Below are 20,864 nucleotides of genomic sequence, written 5' to 3'. Positions count from 1 at the left end.
AACGCCTGTCAATCACCGCCACCCTCACCTTTCATTGGCTGAGACCGACGTCACTCAGCGCCGATCCGCGGCCCCGCCTACCGCGGGGGCGCTCGGCGCCCTGATTGGCTGGCGCGGACAAAGACGGGGGGAGCTGCTGTCAATCACGGCGGGGGGCGCGGCCAGGGGCGTGGCCACGGGCAGAACGCTCCTCCCCCGGAACTCCCGCGCTCGGGGCCGCGTTTCCCGCCGCTCCCCCCGGAGGGGGCTTCGTTCGCCGCCGGACCGCGCGGGCGGGAGGCCGGAAGTGGCGGGGCCGCCATGGCGGCGCCCGGAGCGCCCGGGCCGGGCCCGGCTCCCAGCCCGCCCACGGTGCTGATGGCGGCCCGGGCCGAGCTGGCCGCGCCCTGCCGCCTCCTGCCCGCCGCCGGCGCCGCGCTCCGCCTGCAGCTCAGCGTGGAACCGGGAGCCCACGGCCGGCGCCGCTTCCGCCTGGGCCTGCGGCTGCCGGAGGCGGGGGGAGGCGCGGTGAGGGCGGGCGGGGAAGGGGAGGGGAGGGGGCGGGGGAGGGGCCCGCGGCGGGGGTCGGGGGGGTGGGAGGGGGCGGAGCTCGGGGGGTTCCGCCGCCGAGGCCGGGATTGTCCCCCCGGGAGGGGCCGCGGGGTCCCGGGGCGGGGCCGGGAATTGGGGAGTCCCGGGGGGGTTGGGAAGGACGGGACCCCCCGGGATCGGCCCGCGGCCGCCGCCTCCCACGGACAGGGACAGTCCCGAGGGTCACCGGGCACCCTGAGAGTGACCGGGGCACCTCCAGAGTGACCAGGGCACCCTGAAGGTCACCGGGGCACCCCCAGAGTGACCAGGGCACCTCGAGGGTCACCGGGGCACCCCGAGAGTGACCAGGGCACCCCAAAAGTGAGCAGAACACTTCAGAAGTGGCCAGGGCACCCTGAAGACGCTCAGAGGCACCCCAAAGATGTCCCAAGAGTGACCAGAACGCTCCAAGAGTGACCGGGGACACCCAAAGGGTGCCCAGGAGCCTCCAGGAGTGACCGGGGCCCCCCCAGGAGTGACCGGGGCCCCCCCAGGAGTGACCGGGGCATGCTGAGGGTGCTGCGGGTGTCCCAGCCCCGCGGTGACCCCGCCCCCTGTGCCCTCTGTGCCCTCTGCCCCGTCCCCTCTGTCCCTGACCCCTGTCCCTCTGTCCCCTGTGCCCTGTGCCAGCCCCTGGCCGAGTTTGACCTGCGGGACGTCTCCTACCGCGTGTGCGGCCCCACGAGCCACGAGCTGGAGCTGCCGCCGGCCGGAGCGGCGGGGCTGGGAGGATCCTCGGGAGCAGCGGGATCCTCGGGAGCAGCGGGATCAGCGGGATCCTCGGGATCAGCGGGATCCTCGGGAGCAGCGGGAGCAGCGGGATCCTCGGGAGCAGCGGGATCCTCGGGAGCAGCGGGATCAGCGGGATCCTCGGGATCAGCGGGATCCTCGGGAGCAGCGGGAGCAGCGGGATCGGGCTCAGCGGGCTCAGAGGGGACGGTGGCGCTGCGGTTCCCCGAGGAGCGCGAGGCTCAGCAGTGGTGGACGGTGCTGAGCAGCTCCCTCAGGGAGGCGCGGAGAGGTGGGACAGGGACAGGGGACAGGGACAGGGCTGGGGACATCGGGGACAGGGCTGGGGCTGAGCAGCTCCCTCGGGGAGGCGCGGAGAGGTGGGACAGGGATGGGGCTGGGCACATGGGGCTGTGGGGACAGGGGAACATGGCTGGGGACAGGGGGTTATGGGGACAGGGACAGGCTTGGGGATGTGGGGACAGGGACTCGGGGCTGAGCAGCTCCCTCAGGCAGGCCCGGAGGGGTGGCACGGGGACAGGGTGACACGGGGGGCACAGGGTGACACGGGGTGACACGGGGGGCACAGGGGTGACACGGGGATGGGGTGACACGGGGGGCACAGGGGTGACACGGGGGGCACAGGGTGACACGGGGGGCACAGGGTGACACGGGGTGACACGGGGGGCACAGGGTGACACGGGGGGCACAGGGTGACACGGGGATGGGGTGACACGGGGGGCACAGGGGTGACACGGGGGGCACAGGGTGACACGGGGGGCACAGGGTGACACGGGGATGGGGTGACACGGGGGGCGCAGGGTGACACGGGGGGCACAGGGTGACACGCCAGCCCTCGCCGTGAGCCCGGGCAGCTGCGGGGGTGTCCCCGCTGTGCCCCCCGTGTCCCCTGCCAGCCCGGTGCCAGCCCGGCCCCTCCTCGCCGTGCCCCCGCAGCGCCCGAGGGTGACGCGGGGGCATCGCCGGTGCCACCCGCGGCCGAGGCGGACCCGGAGGAGGCGCGGACGCTGGAGCTGGCGCAGAGAGGTAATCCCGGGGATCCCGGGGCCCCCCAGCCCCACCGGGGCCACCCCCGGGTGCGAAGGGCAGTGCGGCCCTGCCCGGGGAGCGTCCCCGAGATCCCAGCGGGGCCTGGGGCCGATTGTCCCGGCCCTGGCCCCGGGCCCTGGGAGCAGAGCCCGGCCCCCCCGGCACCTCCTGTCCCCACTGTGTCCCCTCCTGTCCCCTCCTGTCCCCTCCTGTCCCCTCCTGTCCCCGCTGTGTGCCCGGGCTGAGCCACTCCCGCCCGGGGAGCTGGGACATGTCCCCTCCCGCTGTCTATCCCGCTGTCCATCCCGCTGTCCATCCCGCTGTCCATCCCCGCTGTCCATCCCCGCTGTCCATCCCGCTGTCCATCCCCGCTGTCCATCCCCGCTGTCCATCCCGCTGTCCATCCCGTGTCCACCCCATGTCTGTCCCTCTGTCCCGTGTCCGTTCCTCTGTCCCGTGTCCCTCCCGTGTCCAGCCCGTGTCCTTCCCATGTCCATCCCTCTGTCCCGTGTCCGTCCCTCTGTCCTGTGTCCATCCCGTGTCCAGCCCGTGTCCTTCCCATGTCCATCCCTCTGTCCCGTGTCCATCCCGTGTCCATCCCGTGTCCGTCCCTCTGTCCTGTGTCCATCCCGTGTCCATCCCGTGTCCATCCCATGTCCATCCCGTGTCCGCCCCGTGTCCCTCCCGTGTCCCTCCCGTGTCCGCCCCGTGTCCATCCCGTGTCCATCCCGTGTCCCTCCCGTGTCCGCCCCGTGTCCATCCCGTGTCCGCCCCGTGTCCATCCCGTGTCCATCCCGTGTCCGCCCCATGTCCACGCCGTGTCCCTCCCGTGTCCGCCTTGTGTCCATCCCGTGTCCCTCCCGTGTCCACCCCGTGTCCGTGCCGTGTCCATCCCACTGTCCATTCCTCTGTCCCGTGTCCATCCCATGTCCATCCTGTGTCCCTCCCGCTGTCCGTCCCTCTGTCCCGTGTCCCTCCCGTGTCCGCCCCGTGTCCGCCCCGTGTCCATCCCGTGTCCGCCCCGTGTCCACGCCGTGTCCATCCCGTGTCCCTCCCGTGTCCCTCCCGTGTCCGCCCCGTGTCCGCCCCGTGTCCCTCCCGTGTCCGCCCCGTGTCCGCCCCGTGTCCACGCCGTGTCCGTGCGGTGTCCGCAGAGGAGCTGGCGCTGCGCCTGGCCGAGGCCATCGCGTGTGGGGACGCGGCCGTGGCGGCGCAGAGCGCGGCGGCGCTGGCCGGGCTGCAGGCGGAGCTCAGCGTGAGCCTGCGCGACGGCCCCGCGCCCGACGTCAGGTGAGCCGCGGCCTTCCTCATCCTCCTCGTCCTCCCCGTCATCCTCGTCCTCATCGTCATCATCATCCTCATCCCCTGCCTTCCTCATCCTGCTCATCCTCCTTATCCTCATCATCCTTATCCTCATCCTCCTCATCCCCTGCCTTCCTCCTCCTCCTCCCTCCTCATCCTCCTCATCCTCATCCTCATCCCCATCCCCTGCCTTCCTCCTCCTCCTCCTCATCCTCCTGCTCCTCCTCATTCTCATTCTCATCCTCCTCATCCTCATCCTCCTGCCTTTCTCATCCTCATCGTTCTGCTTTCCTCCTCCTCCCTCCTCATCCTCTGCCTTCCTCCTCACTCCTCATCCTCCTCCCTCCTCCTCCTCCTCCTGCCTTCCTCCTCCTCCTCCTCCTGCCTTCCTCCTTGTCCTCCTCCTCGTCCCGTGCCTTCCTCCTCCTCCTCCTCATCCTCCTGCCTTCCTGCTCCTCATCCTCCTCATCCTCCTCATCCCCTGCCTTCCTTCTCCTTATCTTTCTCGTTCTCCTGTCTTCCTCATCTTCCTTCCTCGTCCTCTGCCTTCCTCCTCCTCGCTCATCCTCATCCTCATTCTCCTGCCTTCCTCCTCCTCATCATCCTCCTCCCTCTTCATCCTCCTGCCTTCCTCCTTCTCCCTCCTCATCCTCGCTCCTCATCCTCACTCCTCATTCTCCTTCCTCATCCTCTGCCTTCCTTCTCCTGCCTTCCTCCTCCTCCCTCCTCATCCTCCTTCCTCCTCCTCCCTCCTCATCCTCCCTCCTCATTCTCTTTCCTCCTTGTCCCTCCTCATCCTCCTTCCTTATCTTCCCTCCTTATTCTCCCTCCTCATCCTCCTTCCTCATCCTCTGCCTTCCTCCCCCTCTCCCTCCCCAGCCCCTCCCTCCCCCTTCTCCTTTCTTTTTCTTCTTCTCCTTTTCCTCCTTTTCCTCCTTCTCCTCCTTCTCCTCCTTCTCCTCCTTCTCCTCCTTCTCCTCCTTTTTTCCCCCTTTTCCTCCTTTTCCTCCTTTTCCTTCTTTTCCTCCTTTTCCTCCTTTCTCCCTCCTCTCCCCCCTCCATCCTTCTGCTTTCTCCTTTTCTTCCTCCTCCTCCCCCCATCTCCATCCTCCTGCCTTCCTCCACTTCCTCTTCCTCCTTCTTCCCTTCTTTTTCTCCCTCCTCCTCCTCCCTCCCGCTCCCCTCCGTTCCCCTGTCCCGGTGTTATCCCGGTGTTATCCCGGTGTTATCCCGGTGTTTCCCAGAATCCCCAGCATGCCGTATCCCAGATCCCAGCATTTCCCGTTGTTCCCAGCACGCTGTGTCCTTTATCCTGTACTCAGTGTCCCAAATCCCAAATCCTCCTTTATCCCATGCCCTGTGTCCCAAATCCCAGATCCCAGCATTTCCCATTGTTCCCAGCACACTGTGTCCTTTATCCCATGCTCTGTGTCCCAAATCCCAAATCCCAGATCCCAAATCCCAACATTTCCCGTTGTTCCCAGTGCGCTGTGTCCTTTATCCCATGCCCTGTGTCCCAAATCCCAAATCCCAGATCCCAAATCCCAACATTTCCCGTTGTTCCCAGCGCGCTGTGTCCTTTATCCCGTGCCCTGTGTCCCAAATCCCAAATTCCAGATCCCAACGTTTCCCATCATTCCCAGCGTGCTGTGTCCTTTATCCCGAGCTCAGTGTCCCAAATCCCAAATCCCGTAATTCCCATCGTTCCCAGAACGCCGTATCCCACATCCCATGTCCCCTGTCTGGTATCCCATATCCCATTGTCCCACACCCCCTCTCCCAAATCCCGCTGTTCCCTGTCGTTCCCAGCATGATGTACCCCATATTCCATACCCCATATCCCAAATCCCAAATCCCGCTGTTCCCTGTCATTCCCAGCATGCCATACCCCATATCCCAAATCCCAAATCCCGCTGTTCCCAGTCGTTCCCAGCGTGCTGTACCCCATACCCCATACCCCAAATCCCAAATCCCAAATCCCGCTGTTCCCTGTCATTCCCAGCATGCTGTACCCCATACCCCAAATCCCAAATCCCGAATCCCACTATTCCCTGTCATTCCCAGCATGCCGTACCCCATATCCCAAATCCCAAATCCCAGATCCCGCTGTTCCCTGTCATTCCCAGCATGCTGTACCCCATACCCCAAATCCCAAATCCCAAATCCCACTATTCCCTGTCATTCCCAGCATGCTGTACCCCATACCCCATACCCCATACCCCAAATCCCAAATCCCACTATTCCCTGTCGTTCCCAGCATGCTGTACCCCATACCCCAAATCCCAAATCCCAAATCCCGCTATTCCCTGTCGTTCCCAGCATGCCGGTGGGGGTGGAGGACGCCACGTCCTCGGCCAGCATCACCCTGCGGGTGCAGCCCCACATCACCATCGGCACACTCAAGGAGCAGGTGCGGGGTCAGCGGGGTCACCTGGGGTCACCTGGGGGGGAATGGGGTCACTGGGGTCACCTGGGGGGGGGATGAGGTCACTGGGGTCACCTGGGGGAGGACGGGGTCACTGGGGTCACCTGGGGTCACTGGGGGGGAATGGGGTCACTGGGGTCACCTGGGGCCAGTGGGGTCACTGGGGTCACCTGGGGGGGGATGGGGTCACTGGGGTCACTGGGATCCCCTGGGGGCTGGGCCGGCCCCTGCTCTGGGGCAATCGGATTCCCGGGATCACCTGGGGCTCGCCTTGGCTTTTCCCTGGGATCTGCCCCGAGGTTTCCCCAGGATTTCCCTTGGGATCGGCCCTGGGGTTCCCCTGGGGTCTGCCCCGGCCTTTGCCTGGGATCTCACCTGGGTTTCCCCCATGATCTCCCCTGGGATCCCCTCTGGGCTTTCCCCTGAAATCTCCCCTGGATTTCCCCCCGGGATCCCCCTGGGGCTTTTCCCTGGGATCTCCCCTGGATTTCCCCCTGGGCTCTCCCCTGGATTTCCCCCGGGATCTCCCCTGGATTTCCCCCCGGGCTCTCCCCTGGATTTCCCCCCGGGCTCTCCCCTGGATTCCCCCCGGGCTCTCCCCTGGATTCCCCCCGGGATCTCCCCTGATCCCGCCGGGATCCCCGCAGGTGTTCCGCGAGTACGGCTTCCACCCGCTGGCGCAGCGCTGGATCATCGGGCAGAGCCTGTGCTCGGACGGCCGCAGCCTGGGCTCCTACGGGATCCGCCGCGACGGGGACCCGGCCTTCCTGTTCCTGCTGTCGGCGCGGGCGGCGGGGCTGAGCCCGCAGCGCTACCGGGAGCAGCAGGCGCACGGCCTGCTCCGCGCCCTGGCGCTGGACGCGCCCGCCAACGCCGCCGGGGACGCGGGCACCTCGCCTGGCGCAGGTACGGGGCGCGGGAGCGTGATTGTCATCATCCTCATCGTCATCCTCATCCTCACCCTGCTCCTTCCTCACCCTGCTGCTTCCTCACCCTGCTGCTTCCTCACCCTGCTGCTTCCTCACCCTGCTGTTTCCCTATCCCGCTCCTTCCTCGCCTGGTGCAGGTTCGGGGCATGGGAGAGCGCTGCTCATCATCGTCGTCATCATCATCGTCGTCATCATCATCGTCGTCATCATCATCATCATCGTCATTGTCATCATCATCATCCTCACGCTGCTGCTTCCTCGCCCTGCTCCTTTCTCACTTTGCTGCTTCCTCATTCTTGCTCCTTCCTCGCCTGGCACAGCTACGGGGGCACGGGAGTCTTGTCTTCATCCTCATCATCGTCATTCTCATCATCATCATCATCCCCCTCGCTTTCATCCTGCTCCTTCCTGACCCTGCTCCTTCCGCTCCTGGCACAGGCACAGGGAGAGCCCACGGCATCTTCATCCTCATCCTCGCTCTGCTCCTTCCTCCTCTTCCTCACCCTGCTCTTCCCTGACGCTGCTCCTCCTTCATCATCCTCATCCTGCTCCCACTCCTCTTCCTTCCGCGCCCTCCCCATCCTGCTCCTTCCTCACCCACTTCTCCTCCTCCTTCTCCTCCTCCTCCTCCTCCCTCTCCTGCTCCCGTTCCCTCCCTCTCCCTCCGTGTCCCGTTCCCGGCCGGTGCCAGCCCGTCCCGTGTCCGGCTGTGTCCGCAGGCCGTGGCCCGGAGCCCCCGGAGCGGGCGGACACCGGCGACGTCCGCGAGCACCTGGACTCGCTGCAGCTCTGGGACGGCGCCGGGGCCCCGCCCGCGGCCCCTGAGCCCCGCCCGCCCTCACCGGAGCAGGTACGGGGGGTCCTGCCTGATCCCGATCCCTGATCCCCGATCCCAATCCCTGATCCCAATCCCGATCCCGATCCTGATCCCTGATCCCTGATCCCGATCCCTGATCCCAATCCCGATCCCGATCCTGATCCCTGATCCCGATCCCTGATCCCTGATCCCGATCCCTGATCCCAATCCTGATCTCAATCCCTGAGCCCCGCCCGCCCTCACCGGAGCAGGTACGGGGGGTCCTGTCTGATCCCGATCCCTGATCCCGATCCCTGATCCCAATCCCGATCCCGATCCTGATCCCTGATCCCGATCCCTGATCCCAATCCCAATCCCAATCCCTGAGCCCCGCCCGCCCTCACCGGAGCAGGTACGGGGGGTCCTGTCTGATCCCGATCCCTGATCCCGATCCCAATCCCGATCGCAATCCCAATCCCTGATCCTGATCCTGGATCCCAATCCCTGATCCCAATCCCTGATCCCGATCCCAATCCCTGATCCCGATCCCTGATCCCCGCCTGCCCTCACCGGAGCGGGTTCGGGTTGGGGGCGGCTCCCAGCCCATTCCCCATTCCCAGAGTTCCGGGGAGAATCCGAGCTCAGCCCTGATCCCGTTCTGTTCCCGGTGCCCGAGGGCAGGCGCTGCCCCGGTGCCCATTCCCGATCCCATGCCCGTGCCCGTTGCAGGCAGGCTGGCCGTGCCCCCGGTGCCCGTTCCTGTGCCCCCGGTGCCCGTTCCCATGCCCGTGCCCGTTCCCATGCCCCCGGTGCCCGTTCCCATGCCCGTGCCCGTTCCCATGCCCCCGGTGCCCGTTCCCATGCCCGTGCCCGTTCCCATGCCCCCGGTGCCCGTTCCCATGCCCCCGGTGCCCGTTCCCATGCCCGTGCCCGTTCCCATGCTCCCGGTGCCCATTCCAGGCGGGCTGGCCGTGCCCCCGGTGCCCGTTCCCATGCCCCCGGTGCCCATTCCAGGCGGGCTGGCCGTGCCCCCGGTGCCCGTTCCCATGCCCGTGCCCATTCCCATGCCCCCGGTGCCCGTTCCCATGCCCCTGGTGCCCGTTGCAGGCGGGCTGGCCGTGCCCCCGGTGCCCGTTCCCATGCCTGTGCCCGTTCCCATGCCCCCGGTGCCCGTTCCCATGCCCCTGGTGCCCGTTGCAGGCGGGCTGGCCGTGCCCCCGGTGCCCGTTCCCATGCCCGTGCCCATTCCCATGCCCCCGGTGCCCGTTCCCATGCCCGTGCCCATTCCCATGCCCCCGGTGCCCGTTCCCATGCCCCCGGTGCCCATTCCAGGCGGGCTGGCCGTGCCCCCGGTGCCCGTTCCCATGCCCGTGCCCGTTGCAGGCGGGCTGGCCGTGCCCCCGGTGCCCGTTCCCATGCCCCCGGTGCCCGTTGCAGGCGGGCTGGCCGTGCCCCCGGTGCCCGTTCCCATGCCCCCGGTGCCCATTCCAGGCGGGCTGGCCGTGCCCCCGGTGCCCGTTCCCATGCCCCCGGTGCCCGTTGCAGGCGGGCTGGCCGTGCCCCCGGTGCACGTTCCTGAACAAGCCCACGCGCCCCGGCTGTGAGATGTGCAGCTCCCCCCGGCCCGAGGGGTACCGGGTGCCCGGCGGGCACCGCCCCGACCCCGCAGAGCAGCAGCGGCTGCAGAGGGAGCAGGACGGGACCCGCCAGTGCCAGCAGGTACCGGATCCGGGGATCAGGGATCGGTGGGGTCAGGGATCAATGGGGTCAGGGATCGGTGGGGTCAGGGATCCGGTGGATCACAGGGGATCCAGTGGTTGTGGGATCGAGGAGGATCCAGGGGTGCCGGGATTGGGGTGGATCCAGCAGTACCAAGATTGGGGGATCCGGCATTGGGGGATGGGGACACCGGGATCCTGCAGGGATGGGGACACCGGGATCCTGCAGGGATGGGGACACCGGGATCCTGCAGGGATGGGGACACTGGGATCCTACAGGGACACTGGGATCCTGCAGGGATGGGGACACCGGGATCCTGCAGGGATGGGGACACTGGGATCCTACAGGGACACTGGGATCCTGCAGGGATGGGGACACCGGGATCCTGCGCTGTTCCAAGGAGCGGGACGGGGGGGAGGGGACGCACCCAGGGATTCCCCGAGTCCCATTCGGTGCCGTGGCTGTGCCGGGGATCGGGGATCCAGTGCTGGGATGGGACCCCGTGGGGGCAGGAACTGGGACGATCTGGGAGGAATGGGCTGGAGTTGAGAGGGATCTGGTGGGAGCAGGGATCCACCGGTCCTGGGGTCAGGGTGGAGCCGGCAGCTCTGGGATCGGGGATCGGGCATTGGGTAGTGCCGGGATCAGGGATGGGGCAGTGCCGGGATCAGGGATCGGGCACTGGGCAGTGCCGGGATCAGGGATCGGGCAGTGCCAGGATCGGGGATCCGTCTCTCTGTCCCTCCCCTGCACCAGCCCGGGAGGCGCTGGGTCGTTCCCATTCCCGGGATCCATCCCCGTTCCTGGGATCCATCCCCGTTCCTGTTCCCATTCCCGGGATCCGGTCCCGTTCCAACACCCCCCGGGAGGGGGTCCCGGGGGCTCGGGGGTCCCAGTGGGCACTGATGGATCCTTCTCCCTCTCTCCCCTCTCTCCCCTCTCCCTCTCTCCCCTCTCTCCCCTCTCCCTCTCTCCCCTCTCTCCCCTCTCCTTCTCTCCTTCTCTCCCCTCTCCCCTCTCCCATCCGGATCCCGCCGGGAGCAGGGACGGAGCCAGGACGGCTCCGACGGGGCCCTGCAGGGATTCCTCCGCCTCTGCTCCGAGCTCGGCTGACCCGGGACCCCCCCAAAAAACCCCGGGACCCCCCCCAAACCCCCCCGGGACCCCCCCCAGGACCCCTCAAGACCCCCTGGGACTCCCCAGACCCTCCTGACCCTTGGGACCCCCCCGGGACCCCCCCCGGGACCCCCGGGACCCCCTGCACGGGGGGGTTTGGGGGGGATGTGCTGCTCGCTCGGGGGGTCCCCGGGGTGGGGGGAGGGGCCGGGCCGGTCACTGCCCCCCGGCATTGTCCCCTGGGGGGGTGGGGCAGCTCGAGGGGGGGGCTCAGGTTTGGGGGGGCTCTGGGGGGCTCAGGCTTGGGGGTCCCTGAGGCTCTGGGACTCCTGGATGGGGGGGCTCAGGTTTGGGGGGGCTCAGGTTTGGGGGGAGCCGTGCTCAGGGGGTCTCTGAGATTTTGGGAGTGTCAGGTTTGGGGTCTCTTGGGTTTGAGGGTTCCAGGTTTGGGGGTCTCAGCTTTGGGGTCTCTCAGCTTTGGGGTTTCTCAGGCTTGGGGATCTCAGCTTTGGGGTCTCACAGGTTTGGGGCTCTCAGGTTTGGGGGTCCCAGGTTTGGGGTCTCAGCTTTGGGGGTCCCAGGTTTATGGGTCTGTAAGGTTTGGGGATCCCGGGTTTGGGGGTCTCAGCTTTGGGGTTCTCAGCTTTGGGGTCTCTCAGGTTTGGGGGTCCCAGGTTTGGGGGTCTCAGCTTTGGGGTCTCTCAGGTTTGGGGGTCCCAGGTTTGGGGGTCTCAGCTTTGGGGTCTCTCAGGTTTGGGGGTCCCAGGTTTGGGGGTCTCAGCTTTGGGGTCTCTCAGCTTTGGGGTCTCTCAGCTTTGGGGGTCCCAGGTTTGGGGGTCTCAGCTTTGGGGTCTCTCAGGTTTGGGGGTCCCAGGTTTGGGGGTCTCAGCTTTGGGGTCTCTCAGGTTTGGGGGTCTCAGCTTTGGGGTCTCTCAGCTTTGGGGGTCCCAGGTTTGGGGGTCTCAGCTTTGGGGTCTCTCAGGCTTGGGGATCTCAGCTTTGGGGTCTCGCAGGTTTGGGGGTCTCAGGTTTCGGGTCTCTAAGGTTTGGGGTCTCTCAGCTTTGAGGTCTCTCAGCTTTGGGGTCTCTCAGCTTTGGGGGTCCCAGGTTTGGGGGTCCCAGGTTTGGGGTCTCAGCTTTGGGGGTCCCAGGTTTATGGGTCTCTAAGGTTTGGGGATCCCGGGTTTGGGGGTCTCAGCTTTGGGGGTCTCTCAGCTTGGGGGTCTCTCAGCTTTGGGGGTCCCAGGTTTGGGGGTCTCAGCTTTGGGGGTCCCAGGTTTGGGGGTCTCAGCTTTGGGGTCTCTCAGCTTTGGGGGTCCCAGGTTTGGGGGTCCCAGGTTTGGGGTCTCAGCTTTGGGGGTCCCAGGTTTATGGGTCTCTAAGGTTTGGGGATCCCGGGTTTGGGGGTCTCAGCTTTGGGGGTCTCTCAGCTTTGGGGTCTCTCAGGTTTGGGGGTCCCAGGTTTGGGGGTCTCAGCTTTGGGGTCTCTGAGTCCTCACCCGGCACTGTGGGAATGGGGGGGGGGTGTCTGGGGGGTCTCTACTGAGCTGTGACCCCGGATTTGGGGGCCCCGGTTCTGCCACCCCATTAAAGCCTCGTCCCACCCCCGGCTCCGGCGGCTCCGTCTGTGGGGGGGGCGGGATCGGCGCTGGGGGGGATCGGGGGGTTCGGGGGGCACCGGGGCAGGGGGGACCCGTCCCAGCCGGATGCTGGGGATCCCCCAGAGCGTCTCCGGGGGGGGAACCCCGCCAAGTGTCCCCAGAATGTCCCTGGGAGCCCCCGGGAGCCCCTGGTGAGCTGGGGACACTGGGGGACACGGCTCAGGGCGGGGCAGCCTTGCCTTGTCCTTCCCCTTTTCCCTTCCCCTTTTCCCTTCCCCTTTTCCCTTTTCCTTTCCGTTCCCTTTTCCCTTCCCCTTTCCCTTTCCTTTCCCCTTCCCCTTCCCTTCCCTTCCCCTTTTCCCTTCCCTTTTCCCTTCCCTTCCCTTTTCCCTTCCCTTCCCTTCCCTTCCCTTCCCTTCCCTTCCCTTTTCCTTTCCCTTCCCTTTTCCCCCTTTTCCATTTGCTTTCCCCCTTTTCTCGCTGCTTCCCTTTTCCCCTTCCCCTTCTCCCCTTTCCTTCTTTCATTTCCCCTTCTCCCCTTTCTCTTTTCCATTTTTCCCTCTTTTTCCTTTTTCTGCTCCCCCTCCTTTTCCCCTTTTCCCCTTCCCATTTTCCTCTTCCCGCCCCGGGGCTGTTCCCCACTGGGGCCATTCCCATTCCCCACTGGGGCCGTTCCCATTCCTCACTGGGGCCGTTCCCATTCCCACTGGGGCCGTTCCCATTCCCCACTGGGGCCGTTCCCATCCCTCACTGGGGCCGTTCCCATTCCCACTGGGGCCGTTCCAATTCGCCACTGGGGCCGTTCCCATTCCTCACTGGGGCCGTTCCCATTCCCACTGGGGCCGTTCCCATTCCCTCACTGGGGCCGTTCCCATTCCCACTGGGGCCGTTCCCATTCCCCACTGGGGCCGTTCCCATTCCTCACTGGGGCCGTTCCCATTCCCTCACTGGGGCCGTTCCCATTCCCTCACTGGGGCCGTTCCCATTCCCTCACTGGGGCCGTTCCCATTCCCCACTGGGACCGTTCCCATCCTCACTGGGGCCGTTCCCATTCCTCACTGGGGCCGTTCCATGACCTGCACCATTCCCGCTCCTCGCTGGGACCATCCCAGCCCCATTTTCCCCATCATATCCCGTCGTTTCCCCATCATTTCCCAGTAATTTCCCGTCGTTTCCCCGTCATTTCCCAATAATTTCCCCATCCTTTCCCCGTCATTTCCCCGCTGTCCCCGTTCCCCGCAGGCGCTGGAGGCGGAGCGGCAGCGGAACTTCCAGCAGCTGCTGCGGGCGGAGGAGGCGGAGCTGGTGCCGAACCCGGAGCCGCTGGAGTGCGGGATCTGCCTGCAGCCGGTGCCGGCGGGCCGGGGGGTGCTGCTGCGGGACTGCCTGCACAGCTTCTGCCGGTACCGGCGCCGGGACACCCCCGGGACCAACCCCTGACACCCCCGGGACACCCCCGGACCCCCCAGGACATCCCCAACATCACCGGGACCAACCCCAGGGTGCCCCCGGCCCCATAGGGACCCCCCGGGACCCCCCACGTTTGCAGTGACACAGCCCTGGGACCCCCCCCCGAATTGCCAGGGCCGGTGCCAACATCCCCCAGCCCCAAAGTGACCCCACGGAGCCCCCCCCCCCCCCAGTGACCGGCCCCAAGAGCCACCCCGAGCCCCCAGAGTGCCCAGTGTCCATCCCTGAGCCCTCCCAGTGCCCACCCTGAGCCCCCCCAGTGCCCAGTGCCCACCCCCAGCCCCCCCGGTGCCCACCCCCGAGCCCCCGCCCAGGGTGACCCCTCTGTGCCCAGGGAGTGCCTGCGCCAGGTGATCACCTACAGCGAGGAGCCGCTGGTGCCCTGCCCCTTCCGCGATGCCACCTACGCCTGCGGCAGCCACCTGCAGGAGCGCGAGATCCGCGCGGTGCGTGGGCCGGGGGGTCCGGGGGGTCCGGGGGGGTGTCAGTGACTCAGGGGTGTCCCACGGGTGGGTGTCAGTGTCCCACGGGTGTCCCATGGGTGTCCCACGGGTGGGTGTCAGTGACTCGGGGTGTCCCGGGGGTGTCCCACGGGTGGGTGTCAGTGACTCAGGGTGTCCCGGGGGTGTCCCACGGGTGGGTGTCGGTGTCCCGGGGGTCCCCGCGGGTGGGTGCCGGTGACTCAGGGGTGTCCCACGGGTGGGTGTCAGTGACTCAGGGGTGTCCCACGGGTGGGCGTCAGTGCCTCGGGGTGTCCCGGGGGTGTCCCACGGGTGGGTGTCAGTGCCTCGGGGTGTCCCGGGGGTGTCCCAGGGGTGGGTGTCAGTGCCCCGGGATGTCCCAGGGATGGGTGTCAGTGCCTCGGGGTGTCCCACGGGTGTCCCACGGGTGGGTGTCGGTGTCCCGGGGGTCCCCGCGGGTGGGTGCCGGTGGCTCGGGAGGTGCCAACGCCCCCCGCCCGGCAGCTGCTGTCCCCCGAGGAGCACGCGCGCTTCCTGGCGCGGGGGCTGGCGCTGGCCGAGCGCCGCAGCCGGAACAGCTTCCACTGCCGCGGCCGCGACTGCCCGGGCTGGTGCTTCTACGAGGACGCCGTCAACGAGTTCCCGTGCCCGGTGTGCGGGGCCCTCAACTGCCTCCTGTGCAAGGTGGGCCCGGGGGGCTCCCGGGGGGCTCCGGGGGGCTCCCGGGGGTGCCAGCGCTGAGCCCGCCCGTCCCCAGGCCATCCACGAGGGCCAGAACTGCCGCCAGTACCAGGACGAGCTGCAGCTGCGGGCGCTGGACGACGCGGCCGCGCGGCAGACGCGGGACATGCTGCAGGTGCGGGGCTTGGGGGGGCTTTGGGGGGCGGCCCGGGGGGTTCCCCGCGGCCCTGACACCCCCCCGGGCCCCCCCCAGACGCTGGTGCAGCGGGGCGAGGCCATGCACTGCCCCACGTGCCGCATCGTGGTGCAGAAGAAGGACGGGTGCGACTGGATCCGGTGCACCGTGTGCCAGACCGAGATCTGCTGGGTCACCAAGGGACCGCGCTGGGGGCCGGCGGTGAGGGGGGCTGGGGGGCTCAGGGGGGCTGGGGGGATCCGGGGGGATCCGGGGGATCCAGGGGATCCAGGGGGATCCAGTGCACCGTGTGCCACACCGAGATCTGCTGGGTCACCAAGGGACCCCGATGGGGACTGGGGGCTCGGGGGGTCCTGGGGGGTCTCAAGGGGTCCCGGGATGAGGGGGGGTCACCAAGGGGCTGCACTGGGGGTGACGGGGGGCCCGGGGGGTCCGGGGGGAGCAAGGAGGGGCACAGGGAGCCGAGGGGACACAGAGTGACCCCAGGCTGGGCTCCCCCTGACCTCTGACCCCTGGGGGGACACAGGGTGACCCCAGGCTGGGCTCCCCCTGACCTCTGACCCCTGACCCCCGCAGGGCCCTGGTGACACCAGTGGCGGCTGTCGCTGCAACGTCAACGGCCAGAGGTGCCACCCCCAGTGCCAGAACTGCCACTGACCCCAGGGCACCCCCAGGACACCCCCAGGACACCCCCAGGACACCCCCGGGGACACCAAGGGAGCGGCGGAGGCAGCGCCCGGCTCCGGGCCCGGACACGCCCGAGGGCACCGGGAGGGCCCCGTCCGTGGGGCCGGAGGGAGAGCGGGCACGGGGCCAGGGCCGGCCGGACAGACGGACAGACGGGACGGACACTGGGCCAGGGCCGACGGACACAGAACGGCCTCAGGGCCCCGGGACCCGCGGGGGGCACGGCCCGGGGGGCCCAATAAAGCCACTGAGGGCCACAGCCTGGCACGGGGGCCAGCGGCGGGGGGCACGGGGGTCACCCCGGGGTGGGGGGACAGTGAGGGGGACAGGGGTCACTCCTGGGGTAGGGGACAGGGGTCACTTCTGGGGTGGGTCAGGGGGAGCTGGAGCTCAGTGAGACCCCAAAACCAGTGGGGACAGCGGTGGGAACACGGCCTGGCCTGGCCTGACCCACGGCCTGACCTGACCCACAGCCTGACCCATGGCCTGACCCACAGCCTGGCCTGACCCATAGCCTGACCCATGGCCTGACCCACGGCCTGACCTGACCCATAGCCTGACCCATGGCCTGACCCACGGCCTGACCTGACCCACGGCCTGACCTGACCCATGGCCTGACCCACGGCCTGGCCTGACCCATAGCCTGACCCATGGCCTGACCCATGGCCTGGCTCACGGCCTGAACCCATGGCCTGACCCATGGCCTGACCCACAGCCTGGCTCACGGCCCCAGCACAGCCCAGTCTGGGGCACAGCCAGCCCCACGTCCAGCCCCACAGCCCCAGTCCCAGCCCCCAGCCCCCATCCCAGACAGAACGCACCCCACTCCCACCCCACAGCCCCCAGCCCGGACAGAAGCAGCCCCACACCCACTCACAGCCCCCCAGCCCCCCCAGCCCCCAGCCTGGACAGAACCCACCCCACTCCCACCCCCAGCCCGGACAGAAGCAGCCCCTCTCCCACCCCCACAGCCCCCCAGCCCCTCTCCCACCCCCACAGCCCCTCTCCCATCCCCACAGCCCCCCAGCCCCACCCCCATCGCGGACAGAAGCAGCCCCTCTCCCACCCCCACAGCCCCCCAGCCCCTCTCCCATCCCCACAGCCCCCCAGCCCCACCCCCATCGCGGACAGAAGCAGCCCCTCGCCCCCTTTTCCTGTGGAACCCCAGACTTTATTCCCGGCCCCGCCGCCCCCCCGGGGGCCGAGGCCAGAGCTGAACACGAGGGGGGGGCTCGGACCCCCCAATGCCCCTGCTGGGGGGGCCCGCAGCCCCTCCCCTGCCCTCCCCCCTACTCGGGGGGCCGGTACCGGGGGTCCCGGCCCTACTTGGGGGGCCGGTAGAGCATCTTCCTGCTCTTGAGCACCGCCCACTTGTGCCGCTTCAGGTAATAGAGCAGGGGCACCAGCAGCCCCGAGAGCAGCAGCATCTGTGGGGCACGGGGGGCTCAGGGGGGCCCGGGGGGCACCGAGAGCCCCCCCAGGGCCCCCCCAGGACCCCAGACCCACCTTGAGGCCCATCCGTTTGCGGTGGTCGTGCTCGGGCTCGGCCGCCCAGCGCAGGAAGGTGCAAACGTCCTTGGCGATCTGGGACATGGTGGCCGGGGTCCCTGGGGGGCACGGGGGGGTCAGACCCGCACGGAGACCCACAGGACCCGCACGGACCCCCAGAGACCCCCACGGGCCCCACACGGACACCCACGGACCCCCCCAGACCCCACAGACCCACACGGACCGACACAGATCCCCACGGACACCCAAGGACCCACAGAGACCCCCCCGGACACCCACGGACCCCCCCAGACCCACACGGACCGACACGGACCCCCACGGACCCCCAGAGACCCCCATGGACCCCCCCGGACACCCACGGACCCCCCCAGACCCCCACGGACTCCCATGGACCCCCCCAGACCCCACAGACCCCCACGGAGCCCCCCGGACCCCCCCAGCCCTTGTCACAGACGGGGGGAACCCCCCAGGGCCCCCCCGAACTGTGGCCTGCTCGAGGCTGCCCCGGGGTGCTCAGAGCCCCCCTGGACCCCCCTGTGCCCCCTCCCCCAATACCTGCAGTGGCCAAAGCCCCCGAGGACCCCCCCCCTCCAGACACCAGAGACCCCCAAACCTCCACCAGAGACCCCCAAACCTCCACCAGACCCCCCCCAAACCTCCACCAGAGACCCCCCAAACCTCCACCAGACCCCCCCCAAACCTCCACCAGAGACCCCCCAAACCTCCACCAGACCCCCCCAAACCTCCACCAGAGACCCCAAACGCTCTCAGGCTCCCCCCAGGACCCCCCATATCGCCCCCAGGAGCCCCCCAGCCCCCCCGGACCCCTTCCAGTTCCCCCAGGACCCCCATATCCCCCTTCCAGCCCCCCCCCAGCCCCCCCCGGGCCCCCCCAGCCCCCCGTACCGTCGTCGTACTCGAGCACCTCGTCGTAGATGGGGGGGGCCATGCCGATGGCCTGGCCCGGGAAGTAGGGGTTGTAATGGAGCCCCTCGCGCAGGGCCACCCCCGCGGGGGGGTCACAGTACCCGGTGAGCAGCGAGAACACGTAATCCTCCCCCCCGTGCCTGGGGAACAGCGGGGTCAGAGGGGTCAGAGGGGTCAGAGTGACCCCAGAACACGGAATCCTCCCCCCCGTGCCTGGGGAGCAGCGGGGTCAGAGGGGTCAGAGGGGTCAGAGTGACCCCAGAACACGGAATCCTCCCCCCCGTGCCTGGGGAACAGCGGGGTCAGAGGGGTCAGAGGGGTCAGAGTGACCCCAGAACACGGAATCCTCCCCCCCGTGCCTGGGGAGATCAGCACCCCGTTGTTGGGTGACCCCAAAGCCCCCCAGGAGCCCCCAAAGCCCCCCAAAGCCCCGCACCGGGCGTTGACGATGTAGCTGAGGTCGGGGGGCAGCGCCCCGTTGTTGGCCGCCCGCGCGGCCTCGGCGTTGGGGTAGGGCTTGGGGAAGTAGTCGGAGATCTTGCCGGGCCGCAGGAACATCTCCCCGTTGTCATCGGGACCGTCCTGCACCTCCACCTGCGGGGACAGGGACAGCTCAGGGACAGGGACAGAGGGACAGAGGGACACTGGGAGGGCAGGATGGGGACAGAGAGACCCCGGGGTGGCAGGAGGTGGCACTGGGGGGGTCCCGGGGGTGTCACCTCCTCCGCCAGCGCCTTGGCCTCGGCCTCGGTGTGGGTGACGCCGATGAGGTTGCGGAAGGCCACGTATTCCATGGAGTGACAGGCGGAGCACACCTGGCGGTACACCTGGAACCCGCGGCGCACACTGCGGGACAGCGCGGGCTGAGAGACCCCAAAAACACCCAAAAACACCCCAAAACCACCCCAAACACACCTGGAACCCGCGGCGCACACTGCGGGACAGCGGGGGCTGAGAGACCCCAAAAACACCCAAAAACACCCCAAAACCACCCCAAACACACCTGGAACCCGCGGCGCACACTGCGGGACAGCGCGGGCTGAGAGACCCCAAAATAACCCAAAAACACCCCAAAACCACCCCAAACACACCTGGAACCCGCGGCGCACACTGCGGGACAGCGGGGGCTGAGAGACCCCAAAAACACCCCAAAAACCCCCAAAACCACCCCAAACCACCCCCAAAGCAGCCCCGGATCCCCCACACGCACTGGGGGCAAAGGGGGGCTCAGACCCTCGGGACCCCCCCCCCATCCCTGCTGTGCCCTGGCACTGCCAGAGCCCCCCAGAGCCCCCCAGTGCCCCCCAGAGCCCCCCAGAGCCCCCTCCCCCAGTACCTGCTGTGCTCCAGAGCCCCCCAGAGCCCCCTCCCCCAGTACCTGCTGTGCTCCAGAGCCCCCCAGTGCCCCCCAGAGCCCCCTCCCCCAGTACCTGCTGTGCTCCAGAGCCCCCCCAGAGCCCCCCAGAGCCCCCTCCCCCAGTACCTGCTGTGCTCCAGAGCCCCCCAGTGCCCCCCAGAGCCCCCTCCCCCAGTACCTGCTGTGCTCCAGAGCCCCCCAGTGCCCCCCAGAGCCCCCCAGAGCCCCCTCCCCCAGTACCTGCCGTGCTCCAGGACCCCCCAGAGCCCCCCAGGACCTCCCAGGACCCCCCCAGAGCCCCCAAATGCCCCCCAGGATTCCCCCCCCCCCCCGGTACCTGCTGTGCTCCAGAGCCCCCCCAGCCCATCCCCAGGACCCCCCAGACGCCCCCCGGTCCCCCCCGGTACCTGGCGTGGTCCAGCGCCGCCAGGGCCCCGCCGTGGCTCCAGGGGAAGCTGGGGGGGTGCAGCTCCAGCTCCCCCGCGCTCAGGGGGCCCCCCCCCAGCGCCAGCGACAGCGACCCCCCCCCCAGCAGCACCCCCAGAGCCGCCAGCGCCCGCCGGGAACGGGAACGGGAACCGGAACGGGAACCGGAACGGCCCGGGAACGACCACACCGACACCTGGGGGGGACACGGGGGGTCAGGGGGCACCGGGGGGGGACACGGAGCGAAGGGGGAGCCCCGGGATGAGCCCCGGGGACGGGAAGGGCGAGCAAAGGACCCCGCGGGCAGAGCGGGACCGGGAGCGGAGAACCGGGAGGGGCGGGGGGGAAACGGGGGAGGCACCGCGGGACCCCCGAGCGGGGGGCGGGGGGGCGGGAACGGAACCGGAGCAGCGCGGGCGGGGCTGGGGACACCGGGGACACCGGGAACACCGGGGAACACCGGGGAACACGGGGAACACCGGCGGAGGCACCGGAGCAGCGCGGGCGGGCTGAGGGCACCAGGGACACCGGGAACACCGGCGGAGGCACCGGAGCAGCGCGGGGGACACCGAGGACGCCGGGAAGGGCGGATCGCGCCCCGCGGCCGGGCCCGCGGCGGGTGCCGGGCACCGAGGCCCGAGCGGGGCTCTGAGGGGGCGGCCCCGGGCCCCCCCCGCGCCGCCGCCCCCCGTGACCTTCCCGCGCCCCCCCCGCGCCGCACTCACCGGGCCGGGGCCGGCGGCCGGGCCGCCCCGCGGGAGCAGCAGCGCGCGGGGAGCGAGGCCGGGCCCGGGCGGGCTCGGGAGGTGCCGCAGCCCCGGGAGGCCCCGCAGGCCCCGCAGCGCCGCCATCGCCGAGGTCGAGGGGACGCGCCGCGACGCCCCGGAAGTGACGTGGGAGCGCGGCGGGAGTG

General features: G+C 68.9%; 2 protein-coding genes across 3 annotated transcripts; one reads left to right on the top strand and one right to left on the bottom strand.

Moving 5' to 3' along the window:
• Positions 1-172: 172 nt before the first annotated feature.
• Positions 173-15,981, top strand: SHARPIN (SHANK associated RH domain interactor). 2 transcript variants are annotated; one of them, XM_082292097.1, is made up of 14 exons: positions 173-507; positions 1,201-1,591; positions 2,257-2,346; positions 3,504-3,639; positions 5,971-6,061; positions 6,724-6,982; positions 7,725-7,855; positions 9,347-9,520; positions 13,480-13,640; positions 14,042-14,153; positions 14,673-14,852; positions 14,926-15,024; positions 15,103-15,246; positions 15,622-15,981. In XM_082292097.1, exons 1-14 carry the CDS (start codon positions 301-303, stop codon positions 15,700-15,702), a joined length of 2,256 nt encoding a protein of 751 aa, XP_082148223.1. In that variant the 5' UTR covers positions 173-300; the 3' UTR covers positions 15,703-15,981. The 2 variants fall into 2 exon arrangements, with proteins under 2 accessions (XP_082148223.1, XP_082148222.1); XM_082292096.1 differs by lacking the exons at positions 173-507; positions 1,201-1,591; positions 2,257-2,346 and having other exon boundaries at positions 2,609-3,639.
• A 900-nt stretch (positions 15,982-16,881) lies between these two features.
• Positions 16,882-20,864, bottom strand: CYC1 (cytochrome c1). Its single transcript, XM_082292169.1, has 7 exons — positions 20,677-20,864; positions 19,933-20,147; positions 18,888-19,014; positions 18,605-18,762; positions 18,148-18,308; positions 17,239-17,339; positions 16,882-17,159 (listed from the first exon to the last, which is right to left on the bottom strand). The coding sequence occupies exons 1-7, from the start codon at positions 20,800-20,802 to the stop codon at positions 17,055-17,057; spliced, it is 993 nt and encodes a 330-aa protein (XP_082148295.1). The 5' UTR covers positions 20,803-20,864; the 3' UTR covers positions 16,882-17,054.

The sequence above is a fragment of the Coloeus monedula genome (genome assembly GCF_965178545.1).
Source record: "Coloeus monedula genome assembly, chromosome: 1".
Classification (NCBI taxonomy): Eukaryota; Metazoa; Chordata; class Aves; order Passeriformes; family Corvidae; genus Coloeus; species Coloeus monedula.
Note: the sequence above shows the minus strand (reverse complement) of the source record. Positions and strands in the feature narration are given on the sequence as shown.